Source organism: Pleurodeles waltl, chromosome 5 (assembly GCF_031143425.1).
Source record: "Pleurodeles waltl isolate 20211129_DDA chromosome 5, aPleWal1.hap1.20221129, whole genome shotgun sequence".
NCBI classification, from domain to species: Eukaryota; Metazoa; Chordata; class Amphibia; order Caudata; family Salamandridae; genus Pleurodeles; species Pleurodeles waltl.
This window is the reverse complement of record NC_090444.1, coordinates 689,131,065-689,148,158: the sequence shown is the minus strand read 5'-3', so window position 1 is coordinate 689,148,158 and position 17,094 is coordinate 689,131,065. Positions and strand designations below refer to the sequence as shown.

The 17,094-nt window shown below is 44.4% G+C and overlaps 1 protein-coding gene across 1 annotated transcript in view; it reads left to right on the top strand.

Annotated features, from left to right (window-relative positions):
* MFSD4B (major facilitator superfamily domain containing 4B) overlaps positions 1–11,689 on the top strand; it is a 238,415-nt gene extending 226,726 nt beyond the window's left edge. The window contains exon 4 of the mRNA XM_069234603.1: positions 8,717–11,689. Within this exon, the coding sequence (XP_069090704.1) occupies positions 8,717–9,918 (1,202 nt within the window). The 3' untranslated portion in view covers positions 9,919–11,689. The remainder of the gene's footprint in view (positions 1–8,716) is intronic.
* Positions 11,690–17,094: the final 5,405 nt, after the last annotated feature.

The following is a 17,094-nucleotide window of genomic DNA, read 5'->3' as shown; positions in this document are numbered from 1 at the left end:
CAGTTGTACCATCGTGACCTTCCTCGGCGCCGGCTAGGTCATCGATGCTCCCGAAGTCGGTTTTGCCCACAATCGACGTCGACCCAATCCTTAGCCCGACGACCTGGAGCCGGAATGGCATCTTCCGACACCGCTTCCAACTTCAATGGGGCATTCTCACCCCAGGTTGGATTCGGACACTAATTACGCTGGGTACAAGTATGAGGAAGGACTGGAGGGGACGCTGGACCCTTTAGAATACCAGCTAGATAACACTGATTTGGACTGGGCACAGAAATTGGGCGAGGCTGGTGGTCTGGATACTTCTCCAGATGCTGGCATGCTTTCTCCTCCTACCGTGGCTATGTCGGTGGGGGAGACTCTTATTCTATGGTGGTCAGTAGGGGCAGCTGAGTTCCTTGGCCTAGTGATGCCCACTGCACCCCCGTCCCCCCACCCTCCACCCCATCCCTTTCCCCCGATAGGAAATCAAAGAGACTGGACCAACTTGGAAAGATAATGTTTAATTCCTCCAGTCTAGCGTTGCGGTCGGTGAACACTGCATGCCTTTTGGGCCACTATAACCACTCTTTGTGGCATACAGTCACGCATGTTCTGCCACGAATCCCAGAGGAGGCCCAGGGTATCGTCTCTCAAGCTGTTGCTGATGGGAGATATGGGGCTAAGTTCAACATTCCATGTGGACTGGACACAACACTCACTCTCTAGGTAGATCAGTGGCATAGACTGTGGCCTTGAGGCACCACTCCTGGTTGAGGTAATCTGTTTTTTCAGGGGATTTCTGACAGACCCTAATGGACATGCCCTTTGATGGCACCCGTCACTTTGGAAACAATGCGGACTCGGCACTTAAGCGGTTTAAGGAGTCCCGGGCTACCGCTTGGTCCCTTGGCCTTTTGGTTGCCTCTCGCTCCCAACAGTCCACCTTTCGTGGCCACGGAAGGGGTCCCTGTCATGTCCCTTTTCTAGCCACCGTGCCACCTCGCTGCTCAGCCCCTGCATGGCCAGGATCACGGAATCCCACGGGCTCGTGGGACAGGAAACCAGAGGTCTAGCCGGTCCACCCCTGCCCCTGCTGCAGCCTCCAAACCTTCATAGTCCTTCCCCGCTCCCCCATATACCAGTTGGTGGCAGGATTCGCCATCACCTTCCTCACTGGGAGACCATCACGATGGACAGGTGGGTTTTACAGATCGTCTGAAGGAGCTACTCCCTCCCCTTCGAGGCTACCCCTCTGGCCATGCCTCCATCTTATGTTCCTTACCGGAAGATCATCTGGCACTTCTCCACAAGGAAGTCTAAGCTCTCTTGGCCAAGGGAGACATAGATGGTCCCTGCGCCAGAAGTAGGTTGTGGTTGTTATTCCCACTACTTTCTGGTGCCCGAAATGGACAAGGGCTTACGTTGTAGCCCAGATCTTCAGGCCCTCAATTTCTTCCTCAAGAAGAAGTTCAAAATACTCACTATGGCTCAGGCCTGGTCTGCCGTGGACCCAGGAGACTGAATGGGAGTGTTGGACCGGCAGGACGCTTACTTCCATATTCCCGTCCTGCCTGTCCACAAACGCTACCTACGATTTGTGGTAGGTCACGAGTTTTTTCAATTTACCGTGCTCCATTTCTGCTTTACGAGCGCCCCTTAGGTGTTCAAGAAAGTGATGGCAGGGGTTGCAGCTCCTCTGCGCAGGTTAGGGGTTTTAGTGTTCTCCTATCTCGATGACTGGCTGTTGAAGGCAGACACGCCCCAGAAAGTCATCTTCCTACCTTCAGACTACGGCAAACCTCCTGCACACACTGGGGATCACTATAAGCATGCCGAAGTGACACCTGACTCACTCTGACACACTTTTTCATCTGGACTGTTCTGGACACAGTGCAGTTTCGGGCCTATCCTCCCGAAAAGCGAGTCCAGTATATTCAGGCTATGATTCTGATGTTTCAGCCTCTATCCTTTCAGTGAGAACGACTCTGAGGCTGCTGGGCCTCATGGCCTCCTGCATCCTGTTGTTCTCTGCAGAGAACATGCAATGATAGCTGATATGCGTGTTGGAGTTTCTAAGGCGGCACTCGCTCGGCGACGCTTTTTGTCTTGATTGGAACTCTGGCCTCCTTTACGCCTTCCCGCCAATACCACTTCTGTCTAGAGTTCTGAAAAAGATCAAGAATGACCAGGCCCAAGTAATCCTTGTGGCTCCGTACTGGGCATGGAGAGTATGGTATCCAGAGTTATTGAGTATGGCCACCCATCCTCAAGTCAGACTGCCCTTTAGGGAGGATCTTCTGCTGCAGCAACAGTGGAGGGTTATCCACCTGAACCTATCCAATCTTTGCCTTCATGCGTGGAGATTGAGTGGCAGCAGTTGACAGCTTTTGACATTCCACCCAAAGTCTGTGAGGTTATCTTGGCAGGCAGGCATCCCTCCACCAAAATGGTATACACCTGTCGTTGGCTTAAATTTGTGGCACGGTGTACAAGCAGGTCTCATGATCCCCTCTCTGCTCCCTCTCTGAGGTTCTTCTGTTTATCCCATCTTTAGCCCAGCAGGGCTCTGCACTGGGCACTCTTAAAGGTTACTTGCCGGCTATCTCAGCCTTCCTAAGGTTGTCGGACCTCTTGTGGGTAGATTCCTTAAGGGTCTTACCCATTTGTTTCCTCCCACTCCATTTATCATGCCTCAGTGGGACCTTAATGGTGTTCTTACTTGTCTGATGGGTGCTCCCTTTGAGCCTTCACACAACTGTCCTTTGTGGCTCCTTACTCTTAAAACTGTGTTTCTGGTTGCCATAACCTCTGCTCGCAGGGCGAGTGAGCTTCAAGCTCTTTCTTCTAAACCCCAATTCTTGTCTGTTTTTCTTGACAATGCGGTGCGCAGTACGAGGGCCTCCTTCCTTCCCAAAGTGGTCACATCCTTTCATGTAGGCCAATCCAGCACTTTGCTTACGTTTTCGCACCCCAACATCCTCCTCGTGAAGAGGAAAGACTCCACTGTCTGGATCCAAAAAGAGAACTGGTGTTCTACCTCAATCGTACCAAAGATTTCCAGGTGGATGATCAACTCTTTGTTGGATATGTGGGTGCGAAGAAAGGGAAGGCAGGGCAGAAGCGGACCATCTCATGTTGGGTGCTTCTTTGCATCAAAATGTGTTACGCTTTGGCTAAGGAGCAACCCGCTGAGGGCTTGTGCGCTCACTCCACCAGAGCAACTGCTGCTTCCACAGTGTTAGTACAGGGGTTCCTCCCCTGGATATTTGTCAGACAGCAACATGTGCATCACTGCACACGCTTACAAAGCATTACTGTCTGGACACTGATGTCCGCAGAGACGGCTACTTTGGTTGTTCGGTCCTGCAGGACTTTCTAGTATGATCACCAAGGATGATGATGCCAGTAACTGACACAGTTGACCAACACCACCTGACAGCGCGCAAGGGTACTGCTCGAAGAAAAATCTCCTGATCCAGTTGTGACACTTGGGGAAATTCTAAGGTAAGGAATCTGCAACTAGAATATGACTCTACCAGATAAATTGTTACCGAAGGTAAGTAACTTGTTCATCAGAAATTGGAATCACCATGGGTCTGCAAAGTCAAAATCCATCTTAAATGTGACGATAAAACTTGTAGTTTTAGGATTTGAATGCCTTGCATTCTTCCTTAGGGAATCTAGATGTGGGTCTTATAGGAAATTAAAATCCTTACCTAAAATAATAGGGCCTTTGAAGTGGACTGTGAGGGAATACAAATGCTGCAGGGCCTCAGTTTTGTCATGGAAGGGCCGTAATTGTGCATAAAATTACAAACACCAGCTTCTGCCCAAGCGTGGACCCAGTCATTTTCCTAAATGGCCCTTGACTGAGTTAATAATCTCCAACTTCAGTGAGCGCCTAAAAAAAGATAGCCACCCCCTACAGGAAACATTTGTAGAAGCGAACAGGGAGTGTGAACCCCATAACGGTGTCTGCCCCCACCCCAGCGAAGTAGGAAGTCCACCCTGCAACTTAAAGTGCAATGGAATTGTACCCACTGCATCGCCCAGAGAACCTATCGGTGGGGGGAGGGAAACGGAAAATAGCACAAAAAGGAGGTAGATAGAAAATAGCCAGCTCAGCAGAGACACACCATCAGTCAGCAATAATCAAAGCCAGGAACATGACCTAATCACAGAAAAGGAAGCAGGAAAACATACGTTAATGCACAAAATATCATCTAGCCAGTCTGGGCAATCTGTGGGGTCTTTAGACAGACCTGTGCATCTTCAGTAGAGTTTAAAATGTGAAAGAGACCTTTATGAAGTATTTCAGCTTAGACTGCTAAAACAGGGTATGTTGAACACCCCCTCCACCCCCGTGCCTTAAATGTGTCGCACATTCCCCAGAAAGTATGTAATCTTCTGGCTGCTGCAATGGACATGTCTAAAAAGATCTTAAAAGAAAAATTCTCAGGGGAATGATTTCTGCTGTATTGTTCCTTTGTGAAAAAATCCGAAATATTCAGAAACAGTTCGTGGATTTTTTGCCATAGGGTTTCGAATTTGGGCAGGGGCTTGAGCTCTCATAATAGTAAAGTCTTTGGTATGGTTGAGCATGATGTACTTTTTAATAAGGTATTCCAGACAAGGAATCATACCACAGTCATCCTCCAAGTCCTCCACAATCTATTCAAACCTAGGGTTGGGTTGCAGAGACTGATTTTCTAGCTCTTGTTGCTTAACTTTCAGTGCTTTTCATTTTTTATCCAGCCCACTCAAATGACTGTAGTGCCGCTCTGATCCTCCAAATTGGAAACCCTTTGTTCCGACTCATCCAGCCTGCTAGTGATACTAGACAGCTTCTGATCAGTACCATTTTGCTTACTCTCTAAATGTACTATAGCCTCTTCTTGAGAAGTTTTGATATCTCTGACTTCTGACATAATAGTTTCCAATAATGTATGGAGTGAAGGGTCCAGAGAGTGACTGCTGGCCGTACATTAGGTAATTGGTTGTCCTCTGTTACCGTAGAGACCTTTGACTGGTCATGGTCACGTGGAATAATAGCTAAAACCAGTAGCCTTCATGATCGTGTTATCTTGGGACATTAACAGAGTCCATGGGACCAGACTAGACACAGCACGGGTCAACTGTGGAGGTTCCAGCGCTGTGCTGACCATGCTAACAGAACTACCCATATGCTGTGTACGCTTAGGTTGAGTGAGCATAGGGTATTGTCAGTCCATAACCTTATCTGCAAGTTCCTGAGGCATAGGGAGAGTCCGATCAGTAGCCTGCTGGTGTGAACTTATTGCACCCATAATCACTGAAAGCTCGGAGTCAATAAATGCCGCAGCTGGTCATTGAGGATTTTTATGTAACCCTTTTATAACTGCAGATGTAGATGAAATGGATGATGACAGTTTGGCTCGACCTCGTGCAGCAGAAAAACGTTTAGAACATGCAGTTTGAAACGGACTTTCCTGTCTACAGGGAATTTCTTAAGCTTTAGTGCTTCCTTTGGATAGAAAAAATTACGTTAACACGGGAGGTTATATTGCCCAGTCAGCAAACAGTCACTTAAATAACCTGTAACCTTCCTCTTTATATTCTTCTGAACAGCAGTATATTGCAGTATCATACGCTCACTTAATGCTTAACAGCTGAAGTACTTTAGCAAACTCCAATACCCCCCTCCTAACTCTTTGAGAGCACCGAAGTGGGACTTACCGTTTACTGGAGGATTTTTTTTCCATATTCCAAAAAGAGCTACCAAACTAGTGTGACCTAACGAGTCCTACAAGTTTAACCCAACATCTCCGAAAAATTAGGTTCTTTCTGTGGCCAGGGCTAGGGATGCACCAAAAGTCTCCTTGAGACAGCTGAGTTGTCCTGAAATATTCCTTGACACCACCTACTTCACACTGCCCGAAATCTGTTATTATTACCACTGTGTACAGACTGCCGCTGACCCACTCCAATTTATAACCGTCTTCAAGGGGGGAAAGATGTGCCTAGAGTCAAAGCCACAGAGATAAATAGTCACTGAATCCGTGGGCCATCGTACAACTGAACCTTTTTTTTTTTTAAATCTCCACGCTCTCTGCTTGAATACTAATATCAGGTAACAACTTTGAGCATCTTCTCCCCATGGTCAGATAGAAGCAATCATAAGACACCGTTGGTGCAGTTGCCTCTGCCAATGTCACGCTCTCGCCTAAAGCTCTGACATTGGGTCCACCCCCGGCGGGTTACCGTGGCATTACCAGCGATAAATTTTAGGCGCTGTGTCCCATGGTAAATAGAAATGTGCCCCTCTGTCTCTTATTCGCTATTAGGTTTATCTAGATTGAGTGCCGGGAAAGAAATGAAACAAATAAATGGAATATAATTTTAAAGAAATAATGAGAATAATGGATTCTAGGTATAGACGTGTGATTTCTGAACTTGGCAAGTACAATATATCAGTTAACCATTGTAGTTACATAACTTTTTAATCCTGTCTCTAAACTAGGAAATGCTTTTATATTGGTTTATTTATTGTACCTTCAGTCACAATTGCACTTTTTAGGATAAATAGAGCTACCAAACGGGGACATGGTACAGTTATAGGCACATAGCCAGTGAGGGCTCTATGGGGGATATAGGTTTTTCATTGTGAAACTTATCAGTATTCGAATTTTTGGATGTAGATCAATGATAAAATAATATAGCACAATTGCCAATTAGGCTAGATTTTGATATAATACGATTCTCTAAATAGAAAGTAATGTGCGATCTTAGTATAGCCTTTTGGCCTGAAAAAAAGTGATGTAGTAATATTGCAAAACTTGATAAAAGTGTAATGTTTTTTTTAAAAAGTTATAGCAATGCTGTGTAAGTCACAAGTTGATAATTATTGTACAAGTCACTTTGTATAAAAGTGCATCTATGGCCATTGCAAAGTGTTTCTTATCTGGGGATGTTTATTTGTAATTGAAGAGATAAATATGTTTTAGTTGCATGGAATATTGGTGAAAAATTGGATGCTAAAGTGTTATAAAGATCAATTAGGACACATTTTACCATCTGGCAAGTGTATAGCATGTCATGTCTTATCGTTGTACCATTTTCTGTCAGGAAAAAATAAAAAAGGTATTAAGCTGAACCCTAAAGTTCAAGCCTGCGCCTAGTTTAGAATGTAAAGTGGGGGAGTGGTGCTTAGATGAAATTGGGAAAAGAAGCATTATTTGTATTAGAAAAAAAAGAAGGAAGTCTCCATGAGATGTTTTCTTGTGTACTATTTAATTCTGTACTTAATGAGAATTTGATTATTGTATCAATTGTGAGATAAGAGGATCAGCTGTGGGTCTCTTTACAAAACTTTGCTATATAAGGGAATAGTAAAGCATTTATCTTATCATTGCATTGGGTACAGAAACAAAATAGGAAACTAGTAGATTCTGCATACCTGGAAAGTATCAAGTTCTTAAGTTTGCTTTAAGCTGTTAAGGATTCCCCTGACAACTTTGAGGTACGGGATACATTTGATCATGCCAAGTTTTTTTTTAACTTTTTGCTTCTGAACTGCTAGCTTCGTGCACCAAGAAAGCACAATATTCTGGAGCAGCAGGTCTGGGTAAGATTTAGGTTTCGTCTTGAAAATTAATTGTGCCCTGTGGCGGGAATCGTGCTTCCTCTCATTTCTAAGATGACCAGCTTTAAAAGAAAATGGAGCATTCCTCAAACACTATAGTAGAGGCACCAGGTTGCTGTGCCTGATGGGCACCGAATGACTTGACAGAACGCACCAACATAGAAAACACTGACAAGCAAGCACTAGCGGGTTCTTGAGTGCAACGTTTACACACATTATCCTCTTTGTGAAATTGCTTTCTGCGATGGTGAAAAACTAGAATCATCCACGCAATTCCAGGATGTCTGGTCGCTATGGTAAATCTTGTTGTGTAATTGGTTTGATTCCATTCCTGTCTGAGAAGGTAATGTTTTGGTCCGTTCATTAAAAAAAAAAAAAAAAAAAAAGAAGAAAGTTCCAGACTTTCTCATCAACTCGATCAGCTCAGCTGAATGTTTTACTAGACTCCGCAGGGAAAATGTGTAGAAAGTGTATATTACAGCACCTTGCACCGTAGTACAAGATGTTGATTCTTGCAGCTGCGATCTGGATGATGATGATTATAATCTGTGTAATAAATATTGTTTGCACTATAGGAGTGTCATGTCTGCAACTTAGAGAAAAGTAGTGTGATTCCCATTTTGATTCTTTAAGGTTTTTCTTGCGGCGGTATTATCCTGTCTGTTTCCATTAAGATTTTCAACAAGGACTTTGGGAAATTAATCTAAATAGACAAAATGCTCTGGTGCCTCCTGATTACACTTGCCTCTTTCAAATTAGACGGAGGTCTTGTCCACTGTATTCCCTTGACCCCTGATCCATCAACTTCTCTCCCCTGTATCTATCTCTCAATCTTGCAAGGTTTCTGTTTGGGCAACTAACATTAAATCCATACTTGTGTTCTATTATTAAAAATTATTCTACCGACTAATTAAGTATTAAGCAAAATGTATGTTAGCAAATACACACATGTTTGTATTTTTGGTCGAGGGGTAGGGTCGTGTTTGGGCTATTATTTTTGGAATCCAAAGGACACAATTTGTGGTTTATAATATGATGATGTGATTGAAACGCTTTCAGTAGTGCCTGACTTGGTAGTTCTACTAATGTAAATCTTTTTTTTTTTCTCGGCAGGTGGAAATGTCGTTATATTGGACGCCTGGGGCAAGAATTCTGGGCCCCATGTTCAGGCCCTTCACTTCAGTTTTGCTTTGGGTGCCGTTGTCGCACCATTGCTTTCCAAGATGGCTCTGGACCTGATACCTTTGCAAGAGAGTGAAAGCAAGAATTCAAGCGGACTCCTTCAAAACAGAAACATGGAGCTGTTCGGCCTCGAAATCTCAGTTGCCATGTTGCCCTATATTGTAATCGGCACTTACATTTTGTTGGTTTCCTTGGTTTTGTTCATTTTATTTTCAAGAAGTATCCAGAAACATGAGAAAATGGACGACTCCGAGGATGAACAGCAAGCCGCGGTGTACCACAACGCTCTCATGTTCCTTTTGTTCGTCTTCTTTTTATTGTACGTAGGCGCAGAGGTTGCCTTCGGTTCTTATGTGTTTACGTATGCTACTACCTTCGTCCACATGGACACAACAAAAGCAGCGGGGCTAAATTCCCTCTTTTGGGGCGCTTTTGCAGCAGTCCGAGGCCTCGCCATCTTTTTTGCAGTGTGTATGTATCCCGGCACAATGATTCTCCTCAGCGTGATAGGCTGCACGGTGTCCTCCCTCCTGATGGTGCTTTTCAGTCAGAACCTGGTCGTGCTTTGGGCGTGCACTGCACTTTATGGCGCATCCATGGCTGCCACCTTCCCCAGTGGCATTTCCTGGGCCAAACAGTACACCACGATCAGCGGGAAATCGGCCTCTCTGTTCGTCATTGGTGCAGCCTTGGGAGAGATGGGCATTCCTGTCACCGTGGGATTCCTGCAAGGCAAATTTGAGGATTTGCCCGTACTCATGTACACAACATTGGGATGTGCTGTGATTGCGTCTATTTTATTCCCAGTCATGTACAAACTAGCAACCTCCTCTCCAGATAGAACTGCAAAGCACATGGGAGACGGAGAGGACAGGAAAGCGCTACTGCCAGGGCCAGGGCATCACGAAGATGACGATGATGCGCGAGACTGGAATGAAGCAGACTTCGAGGTGATAGAAATGAACGACACGAGCAGGAATTCTGTGGTAGAGACTTCTCGCGTTTTCCCACTAGAGGCCCCGGTAAAAGTAGCAAGCCAGCCTGTGGTGAAAAACCCGACTGTCAAGTTTTCGCCCTTGATTTCTGGCAGTTCGCCCCTGAAACAGCTTCTCGACAGAGAGAAGAACGACTAGATATGTGGTGAACACTCTTTGCTGTATGTGTGTTTTTTTTTTCTCCTCTAAATGAACCAGCTACGTCACATCAACTTGGTACTCGGTGTGGCAGAGATTCAAGAAGATATGAAGGAAACCATGAAATCCTGTCAGCTTCTGTTTCCACCAGTGCTGCCCAGTTTTCTGAATCGTGGAACTGTCAGTCCGGGGCTGGATCTCCGTCCAGGTCGACAGCACGCCGCTTTACAGATGCTACTTTTTGTGTATATTGCACTACACCGGACACTGTTTCGTTGACACGAGGCTGCTCGAGTTTTATGAAGTCTTTCAACTCGAGATCAGCTGTTCAGTCTGGGTTAAGACCGCGGGACTGGACGTCTTCATCACGACGAGTCCTCTGCCCCGAATGAGACAAATTATGGTTACAGCGACAGAAGTCAGCAGGTTATCAAAGTTGTCTGCTATTGCGCAGGACAATCCGCGACGAGGACACGGGCTGAATGCTGTCGGAATCTACATTTCTTTCAGTCGCACTTTTAGAACACGTTGCCGTGGCGGTGGGCAAAAGCTTGCTGCCGCCACACCAGGGGTCTTTCCGCTTCCCTCCTCAAAGTCAAGCACTTAAAACGTAAACAAAAGAGAAAATGTGGGACTGGATCTTGCACCTCAAGCTGCAACTTTACACTGGAAAAAAATATACACACGCTTATTTTCCTTTTTTTTTTTTTTTTTAAATATGCTTACATCACAACGTTTGGGTTAATCTGGATGTAGCTTTCGTGTGATTTTTACATGGCTTATATGTCCCTTTTTTAGTTTGGACGTCACGTAGATCGCATTTGATATAGTCATTGTAAATTGTGATTTATTTGATGTCAATAGGTAGCACAAGACCCCGGTGTTGGTTTGCTGTTCAGCATACCATGCCTTCATAAAGTATTCCGACTGTGTTTTTGTTCAGGAATCACGTGCTTAAGTTGATGCAAAGTAATGCCTTTTCGATAGACACTAAATAGCCTGCCAACATTTGTGTCCATTACATCACCACTTGCAAACTGGCAAGTTGGCACCTGTAACTTAACATTTGATGCAGCTGGTCTTGCATCACGAAACAGAAAACAAAAATGGGTTTAGGCATTGGCATCTTTAATCGGGCAAAACCAGAGGACTCTAAAAGTTGCTGTCAAAATGTTTTTTCAAACTACGTTCAAAAGAGAGTAAACATTTTTTAAGGGACCGGGCAAGAAAGAGTTTGTATCTTTGATTATGTGATTTAAATGGTTTTTATGCATATGTTCACAGGTTTGGATGGTTTTATTACAAAAGGGAAGTGGTTTAAAATCCTTTCATGGTTCACTGTGAAATACAGAGTTCGTCATGATAATGACAGCCCGTATACTAATCCGGGACAGCGTTAGCATTGTCTGTGCTGCTAGGACATGTGGCATAAAGGAGCAAATGATGTAGCATAGTTTTCTTAATTATGCTGCAGACATGCACATTTTGCAGCATAGTCTCAAGTAGTATTATTTTCATCCATTTTCAGATGGAAGCATTTTTATGAAATCTGCAATTTTCGAAAATTATCTGACAAATCATGTTTGAAATGCCGTTAATTCATAAATCTGTGATAACATTTGCAGCCACAGAATTGCATACATCCTCTGACCTTCCCTATTGTCCGCTGTTGTACAAACAGTTTACTCAGAAAAAGTAAGCCTAAGTATTCAAATTACAATCAGTGCCCATTGTTAGTTGCAGTTTGAATAAAACCGACTTTTCAAGATGACTACTGAAAATAAACTTGTAATATAAAAAATAACGGTCTGCCTGTGTAATATGGTCCTATATTGCCATCTCGAGCGTCTGATGACATACAATTCACGAGACCAAATGTCACCAAAACCTCTTTATGGCAGTATTAGTCCATATTAAAAAGTTAGTTGTTAGGTATAATAGATGTGTATTTGTATAACCCACAACTCACCCGGGAGGGTATCCTAGCAGTCAGTGCGCGCCATGGAATTTAACCTGTGCACTTACTTATGGTTCCATTCTGTGTCCAGCCTTCGGAAATAATTTAGTTAGTAATTTAGTGACTTCTTGTAGCTCCTCTAGTTGCATTAATGAAGGCATTAGTTGAGCAGTTATAGACAATGGTACATATAGCACCGTCCACTGTGAGAGTAGGAAGCTGCTGGTGTATGCAAACAGTGAAAAATTAAGCCTAAAGTTGTTGGAACCATCAGCATGGTCTTCTTTTGTTTAAAAGAAACATCAATTCTGGAACTTAGAGACTTGATTTGAGTTTTCTCTAAGCCATTCCTTTTGGCTTACATTTACTTCCACTTTTTATTTACAATTTGCACACTTGAGTTTTAGCTTCTCCAGTAGGCCAACTGGAAATGAAGCTGCTTCTTGTTCTACTGCAATAACCGTGTTTGGGCCACTGTCTTTAATGTTTTAGATTTTCTCCCTTTTGACACAATGTGATTCCTCAAAAGCTGTGTCTATTTTACTGTAACATTTTTGTTCTTCAACAGCACCTTGATGATTGGGCCTGTGTCTCCTAGTCAGGCCTGAACCATTCTCATGCTGTGAAGAGAAACTATCTATTAGTTGGCCTGCATCATCTCTCTGTGCAACTTGCATCTGGGCAGTTTATTCCTTTTGTGCAAAAATATTTCGAAGTGACAGACCAGAAAGGATCCTTCTGTGAGAGAACGGGCTTGTTAGAAAGCAAGTATCTCAGATTTTTGGGATCTTACTTTTAAGCCATTTTATGCCCTGCAACGCCTCCTTCGTTCTTCAGATTTGTTAAGTCGTCATTTTTGGAATAGCGTTTTGTTATGTTGACTGTTTGTAGTAGCTGACACACATAACAGCTGAGATTCTCGTGTTTGAGAGTTAGTAATCCAGTCTACACCTGCACTCAATCGGCTGTTGGTATGAGGTCTTTCTCCAACCTTCTAACTTGCAGAGTAAGAGCTGGAGCAGAGTGAGGCACTAAGATCCCAAAAGAGATATTGATTTTTATCACCAGGAGTGTTGAAGTTGGACTCTCGCTCTTTAGCTAGATTGCTGGTTTAGGGGTGATAGCAATTCTGTTTGCAGGTGATTGAGTCCCTCCTACAACAAGTCTCAACTGTCGGCCCAACAATCCCAGCTCACAAGTAGTACCTCACCAAAACTCAGAAAGTAAAGGTGATTTCTGGCAGCCTTATGCATGGACTGTAGATGAGACCTCTCAGGGAAGTTGGATGGACCAGAAGTTACCCTTTTCTCTTGAGCAATAATTCTCATATACACAAGGACAAAGGAGATGCAGTAGAAGAGTTTTCAATATATTAACTGAAAAGACTGCAAGCTACAATAAAATACATATGTTGCAATGTTTAGGGTAATGAACAATAATAAAAGCAGAATTATGAAGATAAGAGTTGTGAACATAAAACCCCTCACCATCTTACAATAAACATTAGATATGAAATTTCTAACAAAAACGCCTAATCTCTACTTTAATGAGAGCTAGGTATGATAAGCCTAATCTGCTAATACTACGTCCATGAGAAGCACCCCCAACCCTCGTTACCTTGGAATGAGATCTCTAAGTCAGACTCTGTGAAGACACAAAGGCTGAGTTCTGCATCAAGGTGACTTACAGCGTAGATGGCTTCTGGAAGAAACCCCTCCATTACCCTGCCTGTGGGAGGTGTATTTAAACTGATTATGTAGGATCATGACACAAGTATGTACCTAAACAACTGATAATGTGGCAGAATTGTGTCTGGATGTACAGAAGCAATCCCAAACAAGTGTGCATTAGATTCCTGTCACATGTAAGTGAGAAAGGGACATGATGACACTACCTATGTACATCACTGATAATGACTCCTTCTCAGAATGGCACTGATAATGAAAATCAAAACATTTCTTATAAAATGTAAGCAATGGCAAATGCTAAAAGAAATAATAAAATAAATGGAATAAAACAGCATGCTAAATAGGTAAAAGGTCACTAGATGAATGGGACAACAGGCCTGCAAGCCAAAGGCTAAGCTAACTCCAGTGCCCAATGGGAAACTAAAATGGATTCAACACGGGAGGAAGAGTTAGGCGGTAAGAACTGCGTCTCAGCCACCAAGTGTGGACTGAACACACTTCCTGCCTGTCCCCTGCATTGTGGAGGTTACTCTTATGGGCCCTATGCAGTTGGTTAAGTAACCCGGGGAAGGTGAAAGTACCTGCTTGATAGACTGTATTCGTCTGGACCCGATCACTTCTTCTGTCCAGTTGTCATGATCTAACGGAAGGGCGTGAAATACCTAGAGGGTAAAGGATTCTTCACAATCTAGGCCACCTGCTCCAGAGGCTCTGTTGTCCCACTTGGCTGAGCCTAGCAGTCATTTTAGTGCATAGATCCTAAGTTGCTGTGCCCTGAAGGATTGAGTCATTCTCCCCTTCAGGGTTTGCTGCAGCAGGTCTGATAAATCAAGAGGTGGAGCCCATCTAACTTACTTTGCAGCATCACAGCCCAAGTATATCTCCTGTCTGGAGACCAGTGACATGCAGATAAGTCCAGCTCCTTCTTGGGTGGTCTGTGTTGCAGCACCAACCTGATAGTATTGAACCGTCTACTGACTCTTCCTCTGTGTTTGAGACTGGCTCTGGTGCTGTGTAGGTTGATGTTGAGAAGAAAAGGGCCACATGCAAGTGAACTTCTCTGCAGGCAGGAAAAAGCGCATAAGGCAAATTTCAGTTCTCTCTCTTTTTTTTTTCCCCCCTCCTCCCTTTCACTTTTCTTGGACAGAATGGGGCATGGTAGAACACTTAAGGCTCAGCATGTACTTCTTGCAACTCTGCCAGACACAGCAATGTCACCAGCTACAAAAAGAGCGGTCAAAGTTCAAGCTAGTCCTTCCCATATGCTGCTTACAGTCAAAACAGTCTACTTTATTGGTTGGTGGGAGGTGTCAAACATCCCGTCAGTGCCTTGTGGAAAAAAATCAGATATGTTCTTTCAAGCATGTGTTTGAGCCGAAAGCAGTCTTCTTGGCTTGAATCTGAAAAAGGAGGTTGTTCTTCAGACTTTACTACATTTTACTGTATCCTTGGTTGAGGATATATTGCATGAGCTGTTAAGTGTGCCCCGTACCTTCATCTGTACTGAGCCAAGAATCAGCAACACTAACTATTTGTGATCTTTGGGAACCACTACAGTGGACAAGAGGCTGAAAAGCCATCGTTTGTTTTGGGTTTTTATTTTTTACATTTTTTATATATCATTTTGAAATATGCAGGGAACAAACAGCAACACAGTTCAATCATGGGAGTGATATCACAGAGGAGGACAGATAATTATCAGTACATGTCATGCATATCAATGTCATTTACAAATTGTGAACAAGCCGGCATGCAGACATAAGAACATTAAACTTTTCACAGAGTGAATAGCGTGAGCAGAGTGGACTCAACCTTGAGTGGTATCAACAGACGCCTGGGAGGTTGGAGAAGTGGAAAGCGTAAGCAAGTAGTTTCTCAGCGGTTGCCAGATATCCTTAGATCTACAACTCACAGCTTGCAAAGTAGTGTAGAATTCACTGTTTGTATCACAATATGTCTCACTGGCCAGTCAAGAGTGGGTATTGGGCACATTTTTAGAACCCCATCTGAGCGCTATCTCTCGTTTAGCCAGCAGGAGTGAAAGTGCACTGAGGCGTCTAATGGTCCTGGGTAAGTCGCCTATGTAGCCAAGAAGGGCCATGAGCCGGTCGGATTGCAGAGGCCAATCGACAATGGCTTACAATTTGTCTTACACCTCGCACCAAAAAGAACTGACCCCCAGACAGGTCTGGGCAATGTGAATCAAATCGGCAGTCAGAGCACTGCTTTTGGGGCAAGCAGAGGAGTGGTTCGAGTCAATATCTGTGGGCGTGATGTATATTCTCCTAAGAAACTTAAAGTGGACTAACATATGATGCTGATTGGATGAGACAAACCTAGTCAGTGCACAGCACGCGTTCCACACCTTATGCGACAATGGATGACCCAGATCCCTCTCCCATGATTCCCTGAGTAGTGTCCAGTATCAGGAGAGCTTTAATACAAGATAAATAAAGCTTGGATACCAAGAGTGCTCCTGAGTCCACAGTAGCCACCAAGATAAGCGTGGCAAAGCGTGCGTGCACTGCAGCCGGCAGAGTACAAAGTGTTGTAAGTGCGTGGCATCAGTGAATTGAATGTCTGTGGTGTGTGAGAATGTGTTTATCTGGGAAAACATCCCCCGAAGGTATCCAGATGAAAAGTGCACAGTGTGCGCTGGACCAGTGTCTCTTGAGTGATGCGTGTAAATAGATTATTTATGAGTACCGAGGCACGAGAATAAAGCGTGTTGCAGTGAAGCACACAAGCAAGCCTGCGCCATGCCCAGCTGGTGGTAGAGAGAGTTTGAATATCTTTGCTATGTAACTGGACTGGACTGCCCCCCACCCCCTCCACCCACCCCACAGTAGGAGGGCATGCAGCGGAACAGGGGCAGAAAGGTCTCCAGGATAGAGTACGGGAGACAAGCTTCCAGATGATACCAATGATATGTGTAGTGGCACTGTACCACAAGGTAGTAGAGCTGGAAGTGCGGAACACCGAATCCACTGCGCTCATACTGGAGAGTCAAGACCTCCTAACGAATGCGTGGATGGCGATCAGCCCACACCAGTCAGGGCTCCAGCGCAAGGGGAACTCCCTAACAGGCGGTTGGGTAGCATCAGTCAATGGGAAAAGCTCTGATTTAGCCCAGTTGATATGGAGCCCTTAGAATGCACCAAAACGAGTCACCTCTTCCAATACTGGCGCAAGGTTGATCTCAGGATGACGGACGAACAGCAAGATATCGTCCTCTTATTGCGACACCAAGAGCGGTCCAGTAGTCCATGGTAGCCCTTATGCATATGACCCTCGCACAAATGGCACACTAATGGGCCCATAGCCAGAATGAAAAGCAAGGGAGTAACCCTGCAGTATACCTCGTGTTACAGGGAAAAAAGGCGATAACTCGCCATCAAGCCTGTGGGCCGTGAATAGAGCAGAGAGATCAATTTGGTATAGCCCAAGGAGAACCTGAGCTTTCGAAAGTCTGCATGGAAAAAAGGACACTCGAGCAAGTTGAAAGCTTTTTCAGTGTCTAATAACGCAGCC